This window comes from Taudactylus pleione, unplaced genomic scaffold (genome assembly GCF_031769625.1).
Source record: "Taudactylus pleione unplaced genomic scaffold, aTauple2 ptg000431l, whole genome shotgun sequence".
Classification (NCBI taxonomy): domain Eukaryota; kingdom Metazoa; phylum Chordata; class Amphibia; order Anura; family Myobatrachidae; genus Taudactylus; species Taudactylus pleione.
The window spans coordinates 3758225-3776276 of NW_028284833.1; the positions used below are offsets into that span (position 1 = coordinate 3758225).

The 18052-nt window shown below is 49.1% G+C and overlaps 1 protein-coding gene across 3 annotated transcripts in view; it reads right to left on the reverse strand.

Annotated features, from left to right (window-relative positions):
- The window catches only part of ARAP3 (ArfGAP with RhoGAP domain, ankyrin repeat and PH domain 3), a 194453-nt gene that overhangs the window by 62978 nt on the left and 113423 nt on the right, over nucleotides 1–18052 (reverse strand). For all 3 annotated transcript variants that reach the window (XM_088447431.1, XM_088447432.1, XM_088447430.1), the window contains 3 exons: nucleotides 15390–15589; nucleotides 11208–11293; nucleotides 8916–9098 (listed from right to left, as the gene is read on the reverse strand). In XM_088447431.1, coding sequence (XP_088303557.1) covers nucleotides 8916–9098; nucleotides 11208–11293; nucleotides 15390–15589 — 469 coding nt within the window. The remainder of the gene's footprint in view (nucleotides 1–8915; nucleotides 9099–11207; nucleotides 11294–15389; nucleotides 15590–18052) is intronic.

Consider the following 18052-nt stretch of genomic DNA (forward strand, 5'->3'; position numbering starts at 1 on the left):
GAGACTTCAAGTTGAGGATAGGGCGATGAGAACCATTGGGTTTCTGCACCAGAAACAGAGACGAATAATACCCCGTCCCTCGTTGTGATAGAGGAACGGGAACAATGACCCCTGCTTTCAGCAAGGACTCTATAGCCTCCTGAACCTGTAACGCCTTGGTCTTGTCCTGAGAAGGACTTGTGCAGAAAAACTGGTGGGGTGGTCTGTGCCGAAAAGACAGGGCGTACCCCGGGGAGACCACTTCTCGAACCCAGGCATCCGTGGTGGTATTGTGCCAGCACTGGGCAAATAGAAGAAGTCGGCCTCCCACTCTGAGGTCCCCCAGAGGGAGGCCCGTCCCATCAGGCCGCAGGTTTATCTTCCTGCTTGGAAGAAGGGCGCCGAGCACTCCAGGCTTGCTTCTTGGGTTTAGAGGCCGTCTTACTCGCAGACTGTCTCGGGAAGGACTGACCTTTCGCCTTACCCTGAACCCGAAAGGAACGAGAAGCCGAACTCCGAACCTTAGCAGGCAGTGCCGCCGAAGGGAGGAAGGCCGACTTGGATTTAGCCAGGGTGTCCACTATTTTGTCCAAGTCCGGACCAAATAGTAATTCCCCATTGAAAGGTAAGGCCTCCAGACCTTTCTTTGAATCAGAGTCCGCTCTCCAAGACCGCAACCATAAGGATCGGCGGGCAGACACCGCTGCAACCGATACCTGCGAGGTCAGCAGACTAGCATCTAAAGAAGCTTCTCCAATGTAAGAAGCAGCGTCCCTCATTTGTCCCAACAATGCCCGCTGGACATCCGGAGCGTCGTCCGGGAAGGTATCTTCCAATGCATTGGCCCACCCCTCAATGGCCTTGGCCACCCAGGAGATGGCCATGGACGGTCGGGCCACCGCCCCGGAGAGGGAGTAAATAGACTTTAAGCAAGTCTCAACTTTCCTGTCCGTGGGATCCTTCAGCGAGGATATCGACGGTAATGGTAAGGTGGCGCCCCGAGTTAAACGGGTGACATGGGAATCCACCGCCGGTGGAGTTTCCCATTTTTTACAATGTGCCTCAGGGAAGGGGTAATTAGAAGCCAACCGCTTCTGAGGAAGGAATCTCTTACTGGGCGCCTGCCAAGCTACCGCCATATGATCCGTCAACTGCTCCGACAGGGGAAACACCGCAGAAGCCACCTTAGTTTTTTTTAAACTAGGAAACTTCGACTTAGGAACCGGTGCCTCATCCTCTATAAGAAGAATAGCTCGCACCGCCCTAACTAGTGCTCGCACATTAATGGACGACTTGGTATCCATTTCCTGGACCGAGGCGTCCGAGTCAGTGTCATCAGGGACCTCCCCATCATCTGAGGAACCCTCTGAGTCCGATACCTGAGCAGCCCGTGTCATGAGTGGGCGTTTTGAAATCCTAGAAGGCATGTCAGTCTGCAACATTGACTGAAAAGCCGAGGATGCGGCCGCCAAATTTTGCACGGAGTTGGAGAGCACATCCACCCAGGGTGGAGGAGTCACCATAGGGGCCTGAAAAGGTACCACAGGCTGCTGCGGCACAGGGGAAGCCTGTATATACATAGGCAACCCCGCATAGGGACCCACCGACTGAGACCCAGGAGGACCCCGCAATAACTGTGGGACACCCGGGGAATGGGGGATGGTCGGCTGGGGCAACGCCCTAGTAGGGAGAGCAGTCAGGACCGACAGACGGTCCGCAATAGACACCAGCACTTGAGAAAACATCGCCCACGGTGGTTCCTGCGCCAGAGAAGGTCTGGATGGGCCAGGAGCCACCTGGCATCAACTACACAGGCCATCCTGTGACAAATCCTCCCTATCTACTCCTGCAGAACAGCGTCCGCAGGAGGCCAACACCGGAGCCACTGAGCGCTCAACCTCCTCGTCTGACATGACAGAATATATTATATAGTCAAAAAATATATCTGGCAACAGGGCAGAAGAAAACGCACTCACCTGTGTGCTAAACAACAGCCCACAATACGGCACTGTGTAGCACACAACTGTATGTGACGGACCTCACAAATACGTGATGTATATAAGTGAGGTCAGTAGAAACGCCCCTCCCCCACACACCTGTAGGGCTTGTAGGAGAAGTAAAGGGACAGGTATAAGCTGACAGTAAGCGGAAAATAAGCACAGACAGGCAGCACTAGCAAAAGTCACATACCATGCAGGAAGATATACCCACTGCACCTTTACACTACAATCAACCTCCCAGATTCAGTGTCTGGGAGGGCTATAGTGCTGTGTACGCTGTCCTTAATCAGGGGAGAGGTACACAGGGGGACCGGTCCGCGTGCTCCCTGAAGATCTGCGCTGCCACTGTGAGAAAATGGCCGCTGGAGACCTCAGAGGAGGAGTGGCCGAGGAATCTGCAGCTCAGCGACGCCAGACTCCGTGTTGAAAGGCGCGCTGAGCTGAGGGGAGGAGCCGCTGACAGGGAAGGCTTCCTCCCCTGGCTAGCATATTAACCCCAGGGCTTGCCGGCATCCCGCTTGCCATATATCCCTGGTGGTCTAGTGGTCCCACGGGTTATTCCTCCTCAGAGGGGGAGCCCGCCGCCACCGCTAGCGGCCCCCGGTCTGTCCCCTAGGACCGGGGGCAAAGGACTGCATTTGCAGGCAAAACCCGCGAGCCGCCGCTAATCGGCGACTCGCGGCTTACCTTGTCCCCGGCGACTCCGGCAGCAGTCCAGGGAGGGACCCAGAGTCCGGCTAGTACGGACTCTGACCTCCCGCCGCGATCCCCAGTGCAGTACTGGCGTCACGGCGCCAGCGGGGAAGGAGAGCGGCAGCGTGGGTGTCTGCATAGACAGCCCGTCGCTGCCACACTAGAGCCTCTATTTTAAAATAAAAATCTAACAGGCTCTTTTTTTTTTTTAAATAAAAATAGAAAGCTTTTGGGGGCTGCTCCTGCAGCCCCCCTGCGCAGGTGACCCGACTCCGGCCGGGCACCAACTCAAACTGAGGTGCTGTGGCCGGGGGCGGGGTATGGAGGAGGACGGACCCAAGTGCATCCTGGGAGCAGCTAAAGCTTTAACTGCGTGGTGCCCGTGGATCCAGATCCAGCTATACCCCAAGGTCAACCCTGTGGACCCCCTATGGACCCTGAAGTAGAAAATACATTTTGGGATCAAATATTTGGAGGTCTGGTTAGAAGGGAACCAGCCATAGAAGCTCCAAGTTAAGGTATAGAAGTCAGGGGTTCAGGGTAGAACTATGTTGGCCCAGCACAGATCTGTAGTGATTTCAAGGTGGCACATGTCCCTTTCGACATATGTTTAAGATATACGGGTGAAGGGCACCCCACTAGAGACTGTCATCAGGGGTCTGGTCTGGACCTGTGATCCTGGCTGTCCCTGGGTCAGGTGCTTCATAATAAAGCTCCTTTGCCCATTTGTTTAGATGTCTTAACATGATGATTAGTTCGCTATCCTCTCAGTTTTATCTTCAGTTTCAAGTTGCCCATTCGGTGGGAGCTTCACGTGGATTCAAAACTTTAGGTGCCCATCCACTAGGTGATTAAATTGAGCGATTGAACGATAACGATATCGTTCAATAATCATTCAAAAATTGTTTGCAGATTGTTTAAAAAAATGTCTAATATGACCAGCGATGCGCGCTCCCGGTGGTTGTTTAGACATCTATCATCAGGCAAACATGCTGGATAACGTGACGATAATGTCAGGTTCAGCATGTTTGCAGATGATTGATGTGCCTGCACTGAACGACTGCTCATTCAGTGCAGGCTCATCACAGACTGACAAACGACTGCACGATTACAATGTCGTCATCGTGCAGTCGTTTTGAGGTCTGCTAGTGGATGGGCACCTTTAGATCTGCAGTCTGCCTACATTTTCAGTTGGTCGGCAGATGACGCATGTGTAGACCTTTCCTCAGCAGCTGTTGTGAGAGCATTGCATTCTGTACCTGGGTGTTGTGTCTACGACCGCACGGCCGCCTCGATGTTTTGCCAGTGCGCATGCGCACGAGGGAGCCGACTCCCTCGTGCGCATGCGTGAGACCCGCTACGACCGACAGCTCTGGTCGTAGCGGGTCTCTTTCCAAAGGGGGCGAGCTGTCGATGTTGATTGACAGCTTTCCCCGTTTGGAAGGCGGGCCGGGGGGGTGGCAGCCCAAACGGAGGCGTTCCTATGGGAACGCCTGCCGTTCGGTGGAGGCCCCACTGACATCACTAGTGATGTCAGTGGAGAGCTTCCGGCTCAGACAGAGCCAGAAGCTCTCCGGGGCTTACGACAAGTGAGACCCTACCCTAGGGTCTCGTCGTAAGCCCCGATGGTCGCGATGGTCTCTGACCATCGCGACCATCACCCGAGCGGTCATTAGAGCTGTGGGTGTTAACCCACAGCCTAACGACCGCAACAGAGGCGGGCGGTCAGGATGCAAGTGGCCGCCCAGTTTCTGAGCGACCGCTTGCATCCTCCGACCGCCTCTGAATGAGGCCCTCAGTCTCTCTTAGGGATGCTGCATTTTACATTCAGTATATTCCTGCGGCCAGTTGCAGCAGGCTGTGGTCGTTCTATCTATACCACATCATTTAGTTCGTTTATAACAGGATATACAGGATGACTTGAGAATGTGCAGTATTATCTTAGAAAAGTTTAACAGAGTTTGAGTATGGCTGTCTCCTGTGATGGCTAGTCCAGGACTCCAGCTGTTTATGGAAGCAGCGCATTCTATTGGATTTGGGCCTACCTAAAAGGAGCATAGTGGCCTTACACCTGGAGATAGAAAGGATGATGGCGAATCTAATGCTGTTGGAGCATTTACCGATCCTGATTACAGTGTAGTTATTGAGATGGGGGGGGGGGGGGGGGGCTTGAAAGACAAAGCAATTGTTTTCTGGTGTTATACAGATGTTATACAGATGTGTCCTCATACATCCAACCTCAATATGCCACGCAGTGCGATTTGCCTGGCATGAGTGATCCTCCCAAGGCCCCGTGCTAGTCTGCTAGCGCTGGGCGTCTCTTTTTGACGAAAATATGTCTAAGTCGCAATGCGATGCGACTAAGATGCGCCAGCAGACTGTGCTGATTAATTTGATATACAACACTTGATGCCTGGCGCTAGCAGATTCTCACGGGACTTGGAGCACCGGAAAGGATTTTTAGCGCGACTATCCTATCCTCATGCCGTCTGAGGCTTCGTCTTATTCGTAGGATAGTTGCTAGCAGAAGAACATCTACTTTTAGTCAAATCACGTCTCTGAGGTTGAAAATCAGATAGCTGACACTTCATCTCTCTATTGCTTATTTTTTCAAAGTTTCTTGGAGTTAAGGACCCTATGAAGTCACCCTCTTGTCCAAAGCACTTCAGTGAATTTCCCCCGGCCATAAACGCATACCTATTGACCTAGATTTGTTCCCTTCATTCATGGTGTCTGAAAGTCTGGCTGCATGGGATGCATTTGAGACTAACTTACTTTGGCTGGCATTTCTGCGGCATTATTTGGCACCTTTTGAATTAGTGGTCTGGTCTCCATGGGCGAGTCATTGGCAGCATCCAGTTGGTCCTCTTCAAGGAGATTCAGCTCCTTTGTAAAATCACTACGTCCAAGACAGATTAGTTTGAAAAGGAAAGTGGGTTTCCTTGCTTCATTGGTTACATGACCTGTTTTGATAACTGCTGCCTCAGTGTTACTGGACTGCTATAATTAGTGTATGTGGACTAAGGTCCAATTTCATACTTTTTAAGCATTGTTTGTTGGATTTAATCCTTGACAGTAAGGACTTTTGAACCCATTAATTGAGGAGCAGCAATATGCATAAATGAGTCAGGTTGCCTTGTTGAGCAAGTTATGGCTTTGAGAAGATGGAAGACTTCCTTTTATAAGGTCTAGGGCATTCGGTATGGAATGCCGGCTGCCGCATGACCGGCCGTTCGAATCCCTGCTGCGGCAGCCCGACAAAACAGCAGAGCCCGGCAGCGGAAGACCGACAGCGCTGGAAATTCCGATTGTGGTGAGGTAAGTATGAACTAATCTAACCTAACCCCCCTAACCCTAACCCTCCATAGGGGTGCCTAACCCTAACCTCCCCCCCCAAGTGCCTAACCGTAACCTCCCCCCTCTAAGTGCCTAACTCTAAACCCCCCAGGGGGGTGCCTAACCGTAACCTCCCCCCCCAAGTGCCTAACCCTAACCTCCCCCCTCTAAGTGCCTATCCCTAAACCCCCCGGGGGGGGGGCCTAACCCTAAGTTCCCCCCGGGTGGCCTAAACCTAACCCTCCCCCCCCCGCGGCTGTCTGCTTGCGGAGCCCGGCATCCCTTTGATCGGAATGCCGGGCGCCAGTGTGCCGGCGTTGGAAAAATGACAGGCGTCTGGATTATAGATGCCTGTCATTCAACCCTAGCCGGGATTAAGGATTCTAGATGCCGGGGGTCGGGATTGCAACCGCCGGCATCTTAAACGTATCCCGGGCTAGGGATGTAGTAAATTCAGAATCCCGACCCGGGACTAAAGATAGGTGTAGAAATCCCGGAGACAAAATTCTGCTGCCTATCTTTAGCCTGACAGCCGGCATCCTGAACGACGGTAAGCGGGGCCCTGTAAAATGTTAGCCGCGGGGGGAAGCGTTAGTTTTAGGGGCCCCAGAGGGAGATTAGGGTGAGGCACCCCCGGGGAAGTTTAGGTTACGGGGAGGGGGGTTAGGCTTATGTTCCCCGGGGTTGGGGGATAGGTTAGTGTTAGGCAACCACCTGGGAGGATTAGGTTTAGGGTGCGGGTAGGGTGGGTTAGGGTTAGGCACCCCCGGGGGAAAGTTAGGGTTAGGTACACCCTAGGGAGGTTAAGGTTAGGCACCACTAATGGAGGGTTAGGGGGGGGAGAGGGGTAGGGTTAGGGTACTTACCTCCCCTGTCAGTATCTTCAGCCTTCAGCTTCTGGCGTCGGGATATGAACCGGCTATTCAGCCGCCGGGACTTCATACCCATTCCAAGGGCTATATGGGTAGCAATCATTGGTAGTACACTGTGCCTCCCTGTACTAGAGTAAAACTTGTGACTTGTGTCCTCATACATCTATCCTTTTTCACCATATGGCACAAGATGCCTTGTGCAATTCTTGTGTAGTGCAGTTTCCACAATTTTGCTACTTTTTCTTCACTTTTGCGCCTTAGTTCGCATATAGGGCCTGATTCAGATCCAAACACAAAAACCACTGCAGCTGCAAACTCTCACGGATCACAATTGCGAAAATATGCTAATATCACTTGCCGTCCAGTGCTTAGAGACGCCGCTGAAAGTATCCGACGCTCATGCACAAAACCAGATACATCGGAAGCATGGAACGCAGATCAAACGGCCATCAGTCTCCTGAGCAAGTCTAAGCTGCCGCAGACACGGCGGGTCTCCAGACAAGCAGATGGCTCTTCTGCAGCGAGCAAGGACGCAGTGGCTAATTTTTGCATGCCCAGAAAACAGTGTTTAAACGCTACCGACACGCCTGCGTTTTTATAACCACCTCCCCCAAACACTGACTACCTGTCACTCACTTTGCAAGTAAATAAATGGCTAACACTCAATCTGCACAAACACTGGAATTTGTGTGCGTAGCTGAATCAGGCCTACAGTGTACTAGGATTAGTTTTTTGTTGCAAAGGAATTAGTATAAAGTAACATAACGATGCGTGATAGAGGTCACTCGTATCGACCTGTTTTTTTGTCTTTTTACACAGAATAATTTTTCCTCAATTTTGCTACTTTTTCCTCAACTTTGTATTTTACTTTGCTTATAGTGTTCTAGGTATTTAGGATTAGTATTTTTGAAACAAAGGAATTGCTATAAAGTAACAGATTAAGCTTAACATGCATGGCTTGGGTCTCGTTTTTTGGCACTATTGAGTCACAAAGTCTGTGGCACGCTATACAGAGATAGGTGTATGTGGACACATATCTTCTCGCCTATGTAAATGGCTCTACCTCATTTTTCTCTTTGTGATCCTGGTTTATGGACTCCCAGGGGTTTTATCAGATTTTCACCTTCCTCAGGATTCTTTCCCTCCTGTATTATTAAACTGTGTTATGTTTATGGTATTTGAGTTCTTGTACATTGTGTGTCTGACTTGTGGGAACTCTTTTTTTCCTGGAATTCCTTGGGATTCATGGTCCAGCTGGTTGTTGGGCCATTCTTTTACCATGAAGGACGAATGCCACATGGCAGGCATGAGAACAGCCATCCCTGTTAAAGGGGTGTGGTCGAATATTGTGCCTTGGTTGTTTTGAAAGGGTAGGCCAGACAGACTGGCTTTAGACAGAGTGTGGAAGAAGGTCCCCCCAAGGGACCTTCATGTTTTGACCATTGGGGGTCTTGTGGTGAGGCATGAATGAATAGAGGGGATGGATTTGTTTGTTGGACCACTGTTTTTGTTTCAGGATTGAGTGGGTGTCAGGCTAGGGTCTTAGAACCCGGCTTTGACAGGAAAGCACTGGTCACCCATCGGCAACTATACTGGACATGAGTTGATGAAGTGCATTCCCCTTTGATCCATGGCGAGTTTTATCCCCATCTCAGGGTTTGGACCTGGATACTTTGTGGAGGTAAGGATCCAGTGCTGTGCCAAAAAGGAGGAGTGGTTCCCTGGCAATCCAGGTGGCATCTGAGGTCGTGGATCTGCCCCCAATTAATTGAATTTGACAGGCTGTTTTGTTACAGAGTTTTCATGCCAGCCTGTATGATGTATAATTATTCTATCAAATCTGGGGCACCAATACTGGTATCAGTGTCTTTCTTTAAGGGCATTTGGAAGGGAGGGTGATTTTGGTATGATGGTTAAGCTGGCACTTGACAATACAGGTTTAGCTATAAACTATGTTAAAGGTATAAGTGAAATTGATAGGAGACTTACTGTATGTTAAAATAATTTCAATGCTGTAAAATTTACAAAAAAATACCTTGAGAATCTCCTCCTGTGTGCTGTATTGGGGGTGGGGGCCTCTATACTTTCCATCTCGGTACTTGTGTGCTATGAAGTCTCGCCTTTGTTCCGTCCCATCGTCAGGATGAAGGACCTCTGATGGTGGCACACGTGCAGCCCAGAACCGGTTTGCCCGATCATTACCCAGGATGATAAATAGCTGCAAACGTAATAACCACTCAATTACAAACATAACAGCAATATTAGAAAAAAAAAACACACATAAAAACATTTTTATTTTGTATCTTTGCAATTTAACAACAACAAAAATTATACCAGTTTTTGTAGATGCCTGTAATACTGTATACAGTAGTTGCTAGCTGTCACATGGGAAGTGGAACTGAAAGCACAGATTTGGGCTTTCAGTTCAACTAATGTGGGAAAAGAAATGTTTAAGAAGTTTAAAAATAGATACAACTTATTTAAAAAAAAAAAGTAAAAAAAAAAAATGTATTCAAAGAATAAAGTATTATTTTATTGTTTTTAATCTGTTATAACCAAATGGCGATAACAGAACAGATGATGCGGGGATACTAGTATAGCTGCAGTACTTGATAGTATGGTTTTCTCTATGCCAAGGCCGGGGATCAGCCTTCGCCCATGTAAGCAATTGAATCTTACTACCAGCAAGGCTGTCACAAGAGAACACTGCAGTCACCAGTAGTAACGCCCAGGCAAAATGGAAAACAAAAGCCATATCGTAGACTAAAACATTTTCACTGGTTACAGGGCCTCATACAGGAAAATTATACTTGGGCAACCTAGGGCTCTCCAGCTATTGTTGTCACATGCTGATAGGGTATTTTGGGACCTGAATTTTTGTGTCTTTGATTATTAAGGCAAACGTGTGTCAACCCTCTGGGATCTTGTTCACTAGGCTGCGAATCACCGTATCATGGCTTGGTGCCCAGCAGGTTAGATGCCTTGCGTATTATATCGGGGAACCACTTGGAACACCTCTTATAGGGGTCTATTTATCAAGCAGTGAAAAGTGTGGAGAAGTGAACCAGCGGAGAAGTTGCCTATAGCAACCAATCAGCTCCTACCTATTATTTTATAGACTGTACTTGATCAATATACACAAATAGAATGGTATTTGTATGTTTGCGCCAAGCTGGCTGCTTAGGTGAGATCTCCTAAGGGGGAGGTATCTAACTCCTCCAATAATAAAGCTTACACAAAAATATATCAGGTGTCCCACCTTAGCGCCTGCTCCAAAGAATGATCAATTGATACTTAACTTGTATCACATTCGTGATACATATAAGTTAAGTATCAATTGATCATTCTTTGGAGCAGGCGCTAAGGTGGGACACCTGATATATTTTTGTGTACTTGATCAATGCTACTTGAACTCTGATTGGTTGCTATGGGCAACTTCTCCACTGGTCCACTTCTCCACACTTTCACTGCTTGATAAATAGACCCGTCTTTAAACACATACAGAAAGCTGCTATTTTTGCGCTGGAAGTTGCCATGTTATTTAGCACAAAGCTGAGGAAAAAAAAATTCCAGAGCAGTTTTTGTCTGTGAAAAATGAGCCCCCCGTAAGAATAATCTAAACTATGTGTTTCTTACAACAAAATACTATATTTCAATGTTCATTTATGACTAATTGTACAGAAATATCTACATTTATATTTGACACCCCGGCTTTAAACAAGTATAGCCTGATGTTTTATTAGGATCCCATAAACATACATGGGAACTTCTAACTTCTAAGGCAGGATATAATGAAAAATAATTATCACCCCTGGGTTTGGTGAGGAATTACTGTGACAATAGCTGAACGGCTTTATACCTGTGACAACAAGCCACACTGTGAATTATTTTGATATTTAGCCATCTAAGTTCAGCAACAATGGCGAAACGTCCCGGGGGTAGATTTACTAAAGCTTCTAAAACAGACAAGTGGTGATGTTGCCCATAGCAACCAATCAGATTCTAGCTATCATTTCTCTATTGTAAACTAGAAAATAATACACAAAACCTGATTGGTTGCTATGGGCAACTTCACCACTTGTCTATTTTAGAAGCTTTAGTAAATATACCCCCTGGACATCAGGTATCTCTGTCTGACTGTAGGATTGAAAACTACTGACGTGTGTGGGATGTTTAAGCCCAACAGCTTGAAAGACAGGCACAAGCTGGAGAGTGGCAGGAGGAATAGACCTGTCCAGACATATACTGTGAGACGTTAGTCACAATGAGTCATTGTTTCACACCACTAGTAGTGTATCTGATCTGTAGACAGCCGTATCCATCGCACCTGCACAATCTCATTGCTCCAGATGCTTGTGTCTAGTTTCAGACTCTGCACTTTGGAAATGTTTGTTCCCAGGCTTCTGTGCTGACCTGCAGAACAAACACAAGCATGTTAGTGACATGTCCCTGTTCTTCAGGGGAATCCAATATACTTCAAAATATACTTTTACAAACATAAGAAGAATAATTACACGGTGCAGATAATGATATTGTCTGCAATACTCCATTACTGGGATTAAGAAAAGAATACTTGTCAGCTGCTGCAAATCATGAACATCAGACTTGGGAAACAAGGCTGAGTATAAAAGACACATACTGTACTGTATGTGTCCTCAGGGACCTGGCACGACTTAAAGCCCCCATACATCAGAGATTGATTGCAGTAATCGTGCAATTTGCAATCGATTGTGTATAAAAATCTTTCCCTTTTCTAACTGATTGTGACAATTCTGTAATCTGCAATCGATTGAAAAAGGGAAAGATTTTTATACACAATCGATTGCAAATTGCACAATTACTGCAATCTCTGATGTATATGGGCCTTTAGATGTTCCGCCACTGATAGTGATTCCTTCACTTTAAGTACTTATTTCTGAATTTAGCGTCTTATTTGCGTAGTAGCTGCATCCAAAGTCACTTATACCCCTTTTACACCAGAGCTAAAACCCGGTTATTGCAGGGTTAACCCGGGTAGCTCCTTGGTGTAAAAGGGGAGAGGGTTGGATCGCCGGGTCGAGTGACCCGGCAATCCAACCTAGGTAACTAGCACGGTTTAACACGGGAATAACCCATGAAACCCTGCTGTGTAAATGGCGCGATCCAGGTCAGGGTGACCTGGATCGTGCCGCATGCCTGCCGATTGGCCGGCTTCATTGGCGCTTGGAGATGACGTCATCTCCAAGCGTCCACTTCAACGCCAGAAAAGCCGGGTCTCTGCAGACCCGGCTATGGTGTGAACGGCACCAGCTCGGGAAAATCCTGGGTCGGCGCCGGCTAAATTCCGGGTCTGATCCGGATTAGAACCCTGTTCCAACCTCCGGGTCAGACCGGGAATTTAGGTGTAGAAGCGGTGTCCTGGACACTTGGGATTAGTATTTTTTGTCGCAATGGAGTTGGTATAACATCACAGGTTAAGCACAGCAGTGTGGAGCACGCATCCCCTTGCGACTTAGACGCATTTTTGGAAAAAAAGACGCAAAAAAGTCGCCTGGCGCTAGCAGAGTCTCACGGGACCAGGTGCGCCGAGGTGGCTGTTTGATGCGACGGCAGCAAACACAAGTGAGGAGAGGGGCGTATCTACCATTCGCCAGGATGGCACTTGCCAGGTGTGCCGGCCAAAGGGGGGGCGCCGTTCGGCAGTGCCATCAGCAGCCAATGGGTGGACTACCCCAGGGGCTTGACGTGGCCCCACTAGTCCTCCGAGTGAGAGCGGTCTGCCCTACACAGTAACAAACACACACAGCTGCCAGCGGCGGCGGTGTGTTTGTTATAGCAGCCAGCCAATGAGAGTCAGGCAGACTCTCATTGGCTGCTGCGTCCACGGAGGGAGCCGTCTGGAGCTCACTCATGAGCTCCGCCTTCCGGCTCCCCTGCTGCGGGTAATGGGAGAGATGTTATGACGTCTCTCCCATCCCATAGTGCAGAGCGAGAGCGGGCCCGGAGGAGTGGACAGTGGCAGACGTCGGCAGGAGCAGGGATCAGGTAAGTTGCTATTTTTTTTTTCTGTGTGTGTTTTTTTTTCTGGCACAGCACAGGGGGGGAGTGTGACTACTAGAGGGCACTGTATAGGGGGGGCCGCTACTAGGAGCACTGTATAGGGGGTGGCCGCTACTGGGGGCACTGTATAGATGGAGGCCGCTACTGGGGGCATGTTATGGGGGTGGCGGCTGCTACTGGGGGCATTGTATTGGGGGGGCCGCTACTGGGGGCACGTTATGGGGGGGATGGCCACTATTGGGGGCACTGTATATGGGGTGACTACTACTGGGAGCAATACATAAGGGGGACTACTACTGGGGGCACTGCATAGGATGGACTACTACTGGGGGCACTGCATATAGTGTACTACTACTGGGGGCACTGCATATAGGGGACTACTGCTGGGGGCACTGCATAGAGGGGACTACTACTGGGGGCACTGCATAGAGGGGACTACTACTGGGGGCACTTCCTGAAATTATGGGGGGAGGGGGGCGTCAGTCCATTACCTTGCCAGGGGCGCTCGGATCCCTAGATGCACCCATGACAGGGCCAATACTAAGATATCTGTCACCCGGTGCAAGGCAGCAATTTTGCGCCCCCTTCCTTCCTGTACCTGGATTTTGTCCTTGCTCCTCCATAAAGCAGTGCACTAGTCAGATGTCCCTGGTATAGTGACTTACATTATTCCACACACCAGAATGCCCATTACACATTATGCCACACACGGTAATGTCTATTACCAAAGTGCCACTTACATATTTGCCCGACACCATTTTATGCCCCACAGTAAGGCTTCTAATGACTTTAAAATTACCTGCTCGTTGCCAGGGGGTTTCACGCTCGTTGCCATGGGATTAATGCTCGTTGCCATGGGGTTTATGCTCGTTGCCAGGGGGTTTCACGGGAGAAGATGCAGCTTTCAGCATCTTCTCCCGACACTTGTGCTGGCCTAACAGACACTAGAGGTCCAGTAGGACCTCTAGTGTCTGTCTCCTTCTAGCCATCCGCATTTAATCTGCTGAAAATGGGCATCCAAAAATGGCCGCCGCTAAGGAGGAGACAGACACTAGAGGTCCAGTAAGGACCTCTAGCATCTGTCTCCTCCTAGGCGGTGGCCATTTTTGGATGGCCGTTATCTGAATCTGCAGCCAAGCCACCGTGAGTCAGCCAACCTTTTTTCACCCCTTGCACCCCTTGCCCATGAGCAGGGCCGCAACTAGGGGGGGGCTGGAGGTGCACGTGCACCGGGTGAGCCGCTGTACCTGGTGCCAGTGACCTCCAGCCCGGCGCTGCAGAGAGGCTCCAAGCCGGACGTCCGCTGGTAATATTTATTACCAGCGGGCGCCCGGCTCCTTCTCTGCAGCGACGCGATGTAGCCGGAGGCTGGAGTTCTCTCCCGAACTCCAGCTTCCGGCTCTCCCCACGGGCACTATGGGGGAGACGTCATGACATCTCCCCCATAGTTCCAAGGAGCAGCCGGCGGACCGGACGCGACGCTGGATGCAGGAGCGGGGTTCAAGGTAAGTATTTTTTTTTTAATAAGCTGCACTACAGGGGCATTATTATGGGGGCAGGGGCATTACCACAGGGGCATTACTATGGGGGCATAGGCACTACGGGGCATTACCACAGGGGCATCACTGTGGGGGCATGAGCACTACAGGGGCATTACTGTAAGGGCACTACAGGGATATTACTATGGGGGCATGGGCAATACAGGGGCATTACTATGAGAGCATGGGCACTACAGGGGCATTACTATGAAAGCATGGGCACTACAGGGGCATTAATATGGGAGCATGGGCACTACAGGGGCATTACTGTATGGTGGGCACTACAGGGGCATTACTATGGGGGTATTAACATATGGGCATTACTATGGGGGCATTACAATATGGGCACTAGTGCAGGGGGAATTACATGGGGGGCGCCAAATTACTGTCTTGCCCCTGGTGACAAAAATCCTAGTTTCGGCCCTGCCATGAGTGAGGACACAACTGTAGCATGTACTTGATAATACTAGCTAGATGTTACAATCGCACTATCACAGGCGCTGTGACGTCATACTCTCTCCTGCCACTAATCACTGCACTTCTACTATAGAGAGTATGGAAAGGAGTGCAGGTGATGTGTGTGTAACACTGGCTTCCAGTTATTGCAGTGATACCGGGAGGCGACACAGTATCGGAGAAGGGTTGGCCATACATTCCACTTGGGTATCATAAGGGAACAAAATGATTCTGGGAATTACCCAAAATATATCTTAGTTAGATAAATGCACACAGTAGAGAAGACGTTGATGAAGTACAAAGTGACAGGAGGCGCCTACAGTTATTAATTACATAAAAAAAAGCAACTGCATACTTTTTCCAAGAAATACATTTTGTTGGGTAGTTTGTAGGTAGGATTCTGCTCTTCAGCTTACTCTATAATCTGACGTTAGTATTTTGTATGTTACTGAGAACCACCACAGCCCAGCACACACCTGCACACTGCTTGCATATTATGACGCACAGGTTGATGGAGGCCCAGTCAGGGTTGAAGGCTTTGCAGTCAGCACAGGTCTTGTTTCCTTTGTTTGACCAGATCTTCTCAGCGACTTCATAGTCTGAGAGCGACTCGGATATACATTCCAGCAGGGCTTCCATCCACTCCTTCTTCTCACGCTCTGATTCTGCAGTGAAGCTGGAAATAGATGTATATCATAGTTTAAATGTATTTGAATAAGAAAGTAATCATATTAAAATACAACACTGCAGGCAGTTATCACTACTAAAATGATTAATCAGTAACCCGGCTCCGACCCGTGACCAGTCCCAGGTCAGACCCAGGTTTTTGGTGGAAAAAGGGGTACAATTTAGATACATATGGGTTCACCAACCACTATCTTTAAGTGGTTGGTACTGTCCTGTACAGCAAGCAGAATATAAAATGGTTAATAAGGTAAACATAATGCAGGCCTTTCAGACAAATATGGCAGTAGGCACTGAGTAACATAAATTAACTGAAATGAATTGTATTAACATTTGCAGAAAGGTGCAGCTGTAAACCCATATGCTTAAATGATGGATGCATCAGTCTTCCCTGTCGGATATACCTTGTTCAGATTAATGGGCGTTCCGCCACTTCTATTTGGAGATGGAACCAGTTCTGCCTCCTCCGACCCACCTAATCCCGGCGCAGCAGGAATGCTCCACTGGGATTTTGTTGCCAGCGGGCGCCCGGCTCACTCGCCGCAGAGGCTGGAGCTCACTCCCATAGTTCATAGGAGCAGCCAGACGGACCAGGCGGCAGCGGACGCAGGAGCGGGGCTTAAGGTAAGTATTTATTTTTTGTTTTTTTCATTAAGAGGCTTCACAATAGCGGCATTATTACTGGGGACACTACTAGTGGGGGCAATACTCGGGACATTACTACTGGGGGCAATACTCAGGGGACATTACTGCTGGGGGCACTACTCAGGGAGCACTATTAGTGGGGGCAATACTCGGGACATTACTACTGGGGGCAATACTCAGGGGACATTACTACTGGGGACACTACTCAGGGGGCACTACTAGTGGGGGCAATACTCAGGGGACATTACTACTGGGGGCAATACTCAGGGGACATTATTACTGGGGGAATTACTACTGGGGGCATTACTCAGGGGGCACTACTACTGGGGGCATTACTCAGGGGGCACTACTACTGAGGGCATTACTCAGGGGGCACTACTACTGGGGGACACTACTACTGGGGGCATTAATCAGGGGACACCACTATAGGGGGGCACTACTACTGGGGGCACTACTACAGGTGGCATTACTACTAGGGGCACTACTATTGGGAGCACTATTACAAGAGGATTACTAATGGGGGCACTGCATAAGCGCCACCACTCCTCGGGGCACTGCATTAGGGGGGCTCTGCATAAGGGGAACTACTACTGTGGGCTCTGCATAAGGGGCACTAAAACTGTGGGCACTGCATAAGGGTCACTACCACTACTGGGGGCACTGCATAAGGGGCACCACTGCTGAGGGCACTGCATAAGGAGCACTACTAGTGGGGGCAATACTCGGGACACTACTACTGGGGGCAGTACTCAGGGGACATTACTACTGGGGGCACTACTCAGGGGGCACTATTAGTGGGGGCAATACTCGGGACATTACTACTGGGGGCAATACTCAGGGGACATTACTACTGGGGACATTACTTAGGGGGCACTACTAGTGGGGGCAATACTCAGGGGGACATTACTACTGGGGGCAATACTAAGGGGGCATTATTACTGGGGGAATTACTACTGGGGGCACTACTCAGGGGGCACTACTCAGGGGACATTACTACTGGGGGCATTACTACTGGGGGCATTACTCAGGGGGCACTACTACTGAGGGCATTACTCAGGGGGCACTACTACTGGGGGCATTAATCAGGGGACACCACTATTGGGGGCACTACTACTGGGGGCACTACTACAGGTGGCATTACTACTAGGGGCACTACTATTGGGAGCACTATTACAAGAGGATTACTAATGGGGGCACTGCATAAGCGCCACCACGCCTCGGGGCACTGCATTAGGGGGGTTCTGCATAAGGGCCACTACTACTGTGGACACTGCATAAGGGTCACTACCACTACTGGGGGCACTGCATAAGGGGCACTATCACTGTGGGCGCTGCAGGGGCACTACCACTTCAGGGGGTACTGCAGGTTTTAGAAATGGAGATGTTGCCCATAGCAACCAATCAGATTCTAGCTATTATCTTCTAGAAGGTGCTAGATAAATGATAAGTAGAATCTGATTGGTTGCTATGGGCAACATCTCCACTTCTAAAAACTCCTCACTTTAGTAAATATACCCCTAGGAGCGAATGTTAGTACCTATTATCTACTTTATGTGGGGGACAAAATAGAGGGGAGAGAATATGGATCAAAAAATGACTGCAGTGTTGAATATGCAGTTTTATACTAATGTGTTAGAAGCACAATAAAAAATCAGCAATTTTCTTATACGGTTTTGTCCTTAATAAAATTGCCGTTTTAAATTGTTGTAAAAAATTGTCGTTATTATCAAACCCCAAGTTGATACATTTAACCCTTTCACTTTGTTAGTAAATAACTCTGTCAATCTTCATTCAATCCAGATATATACAA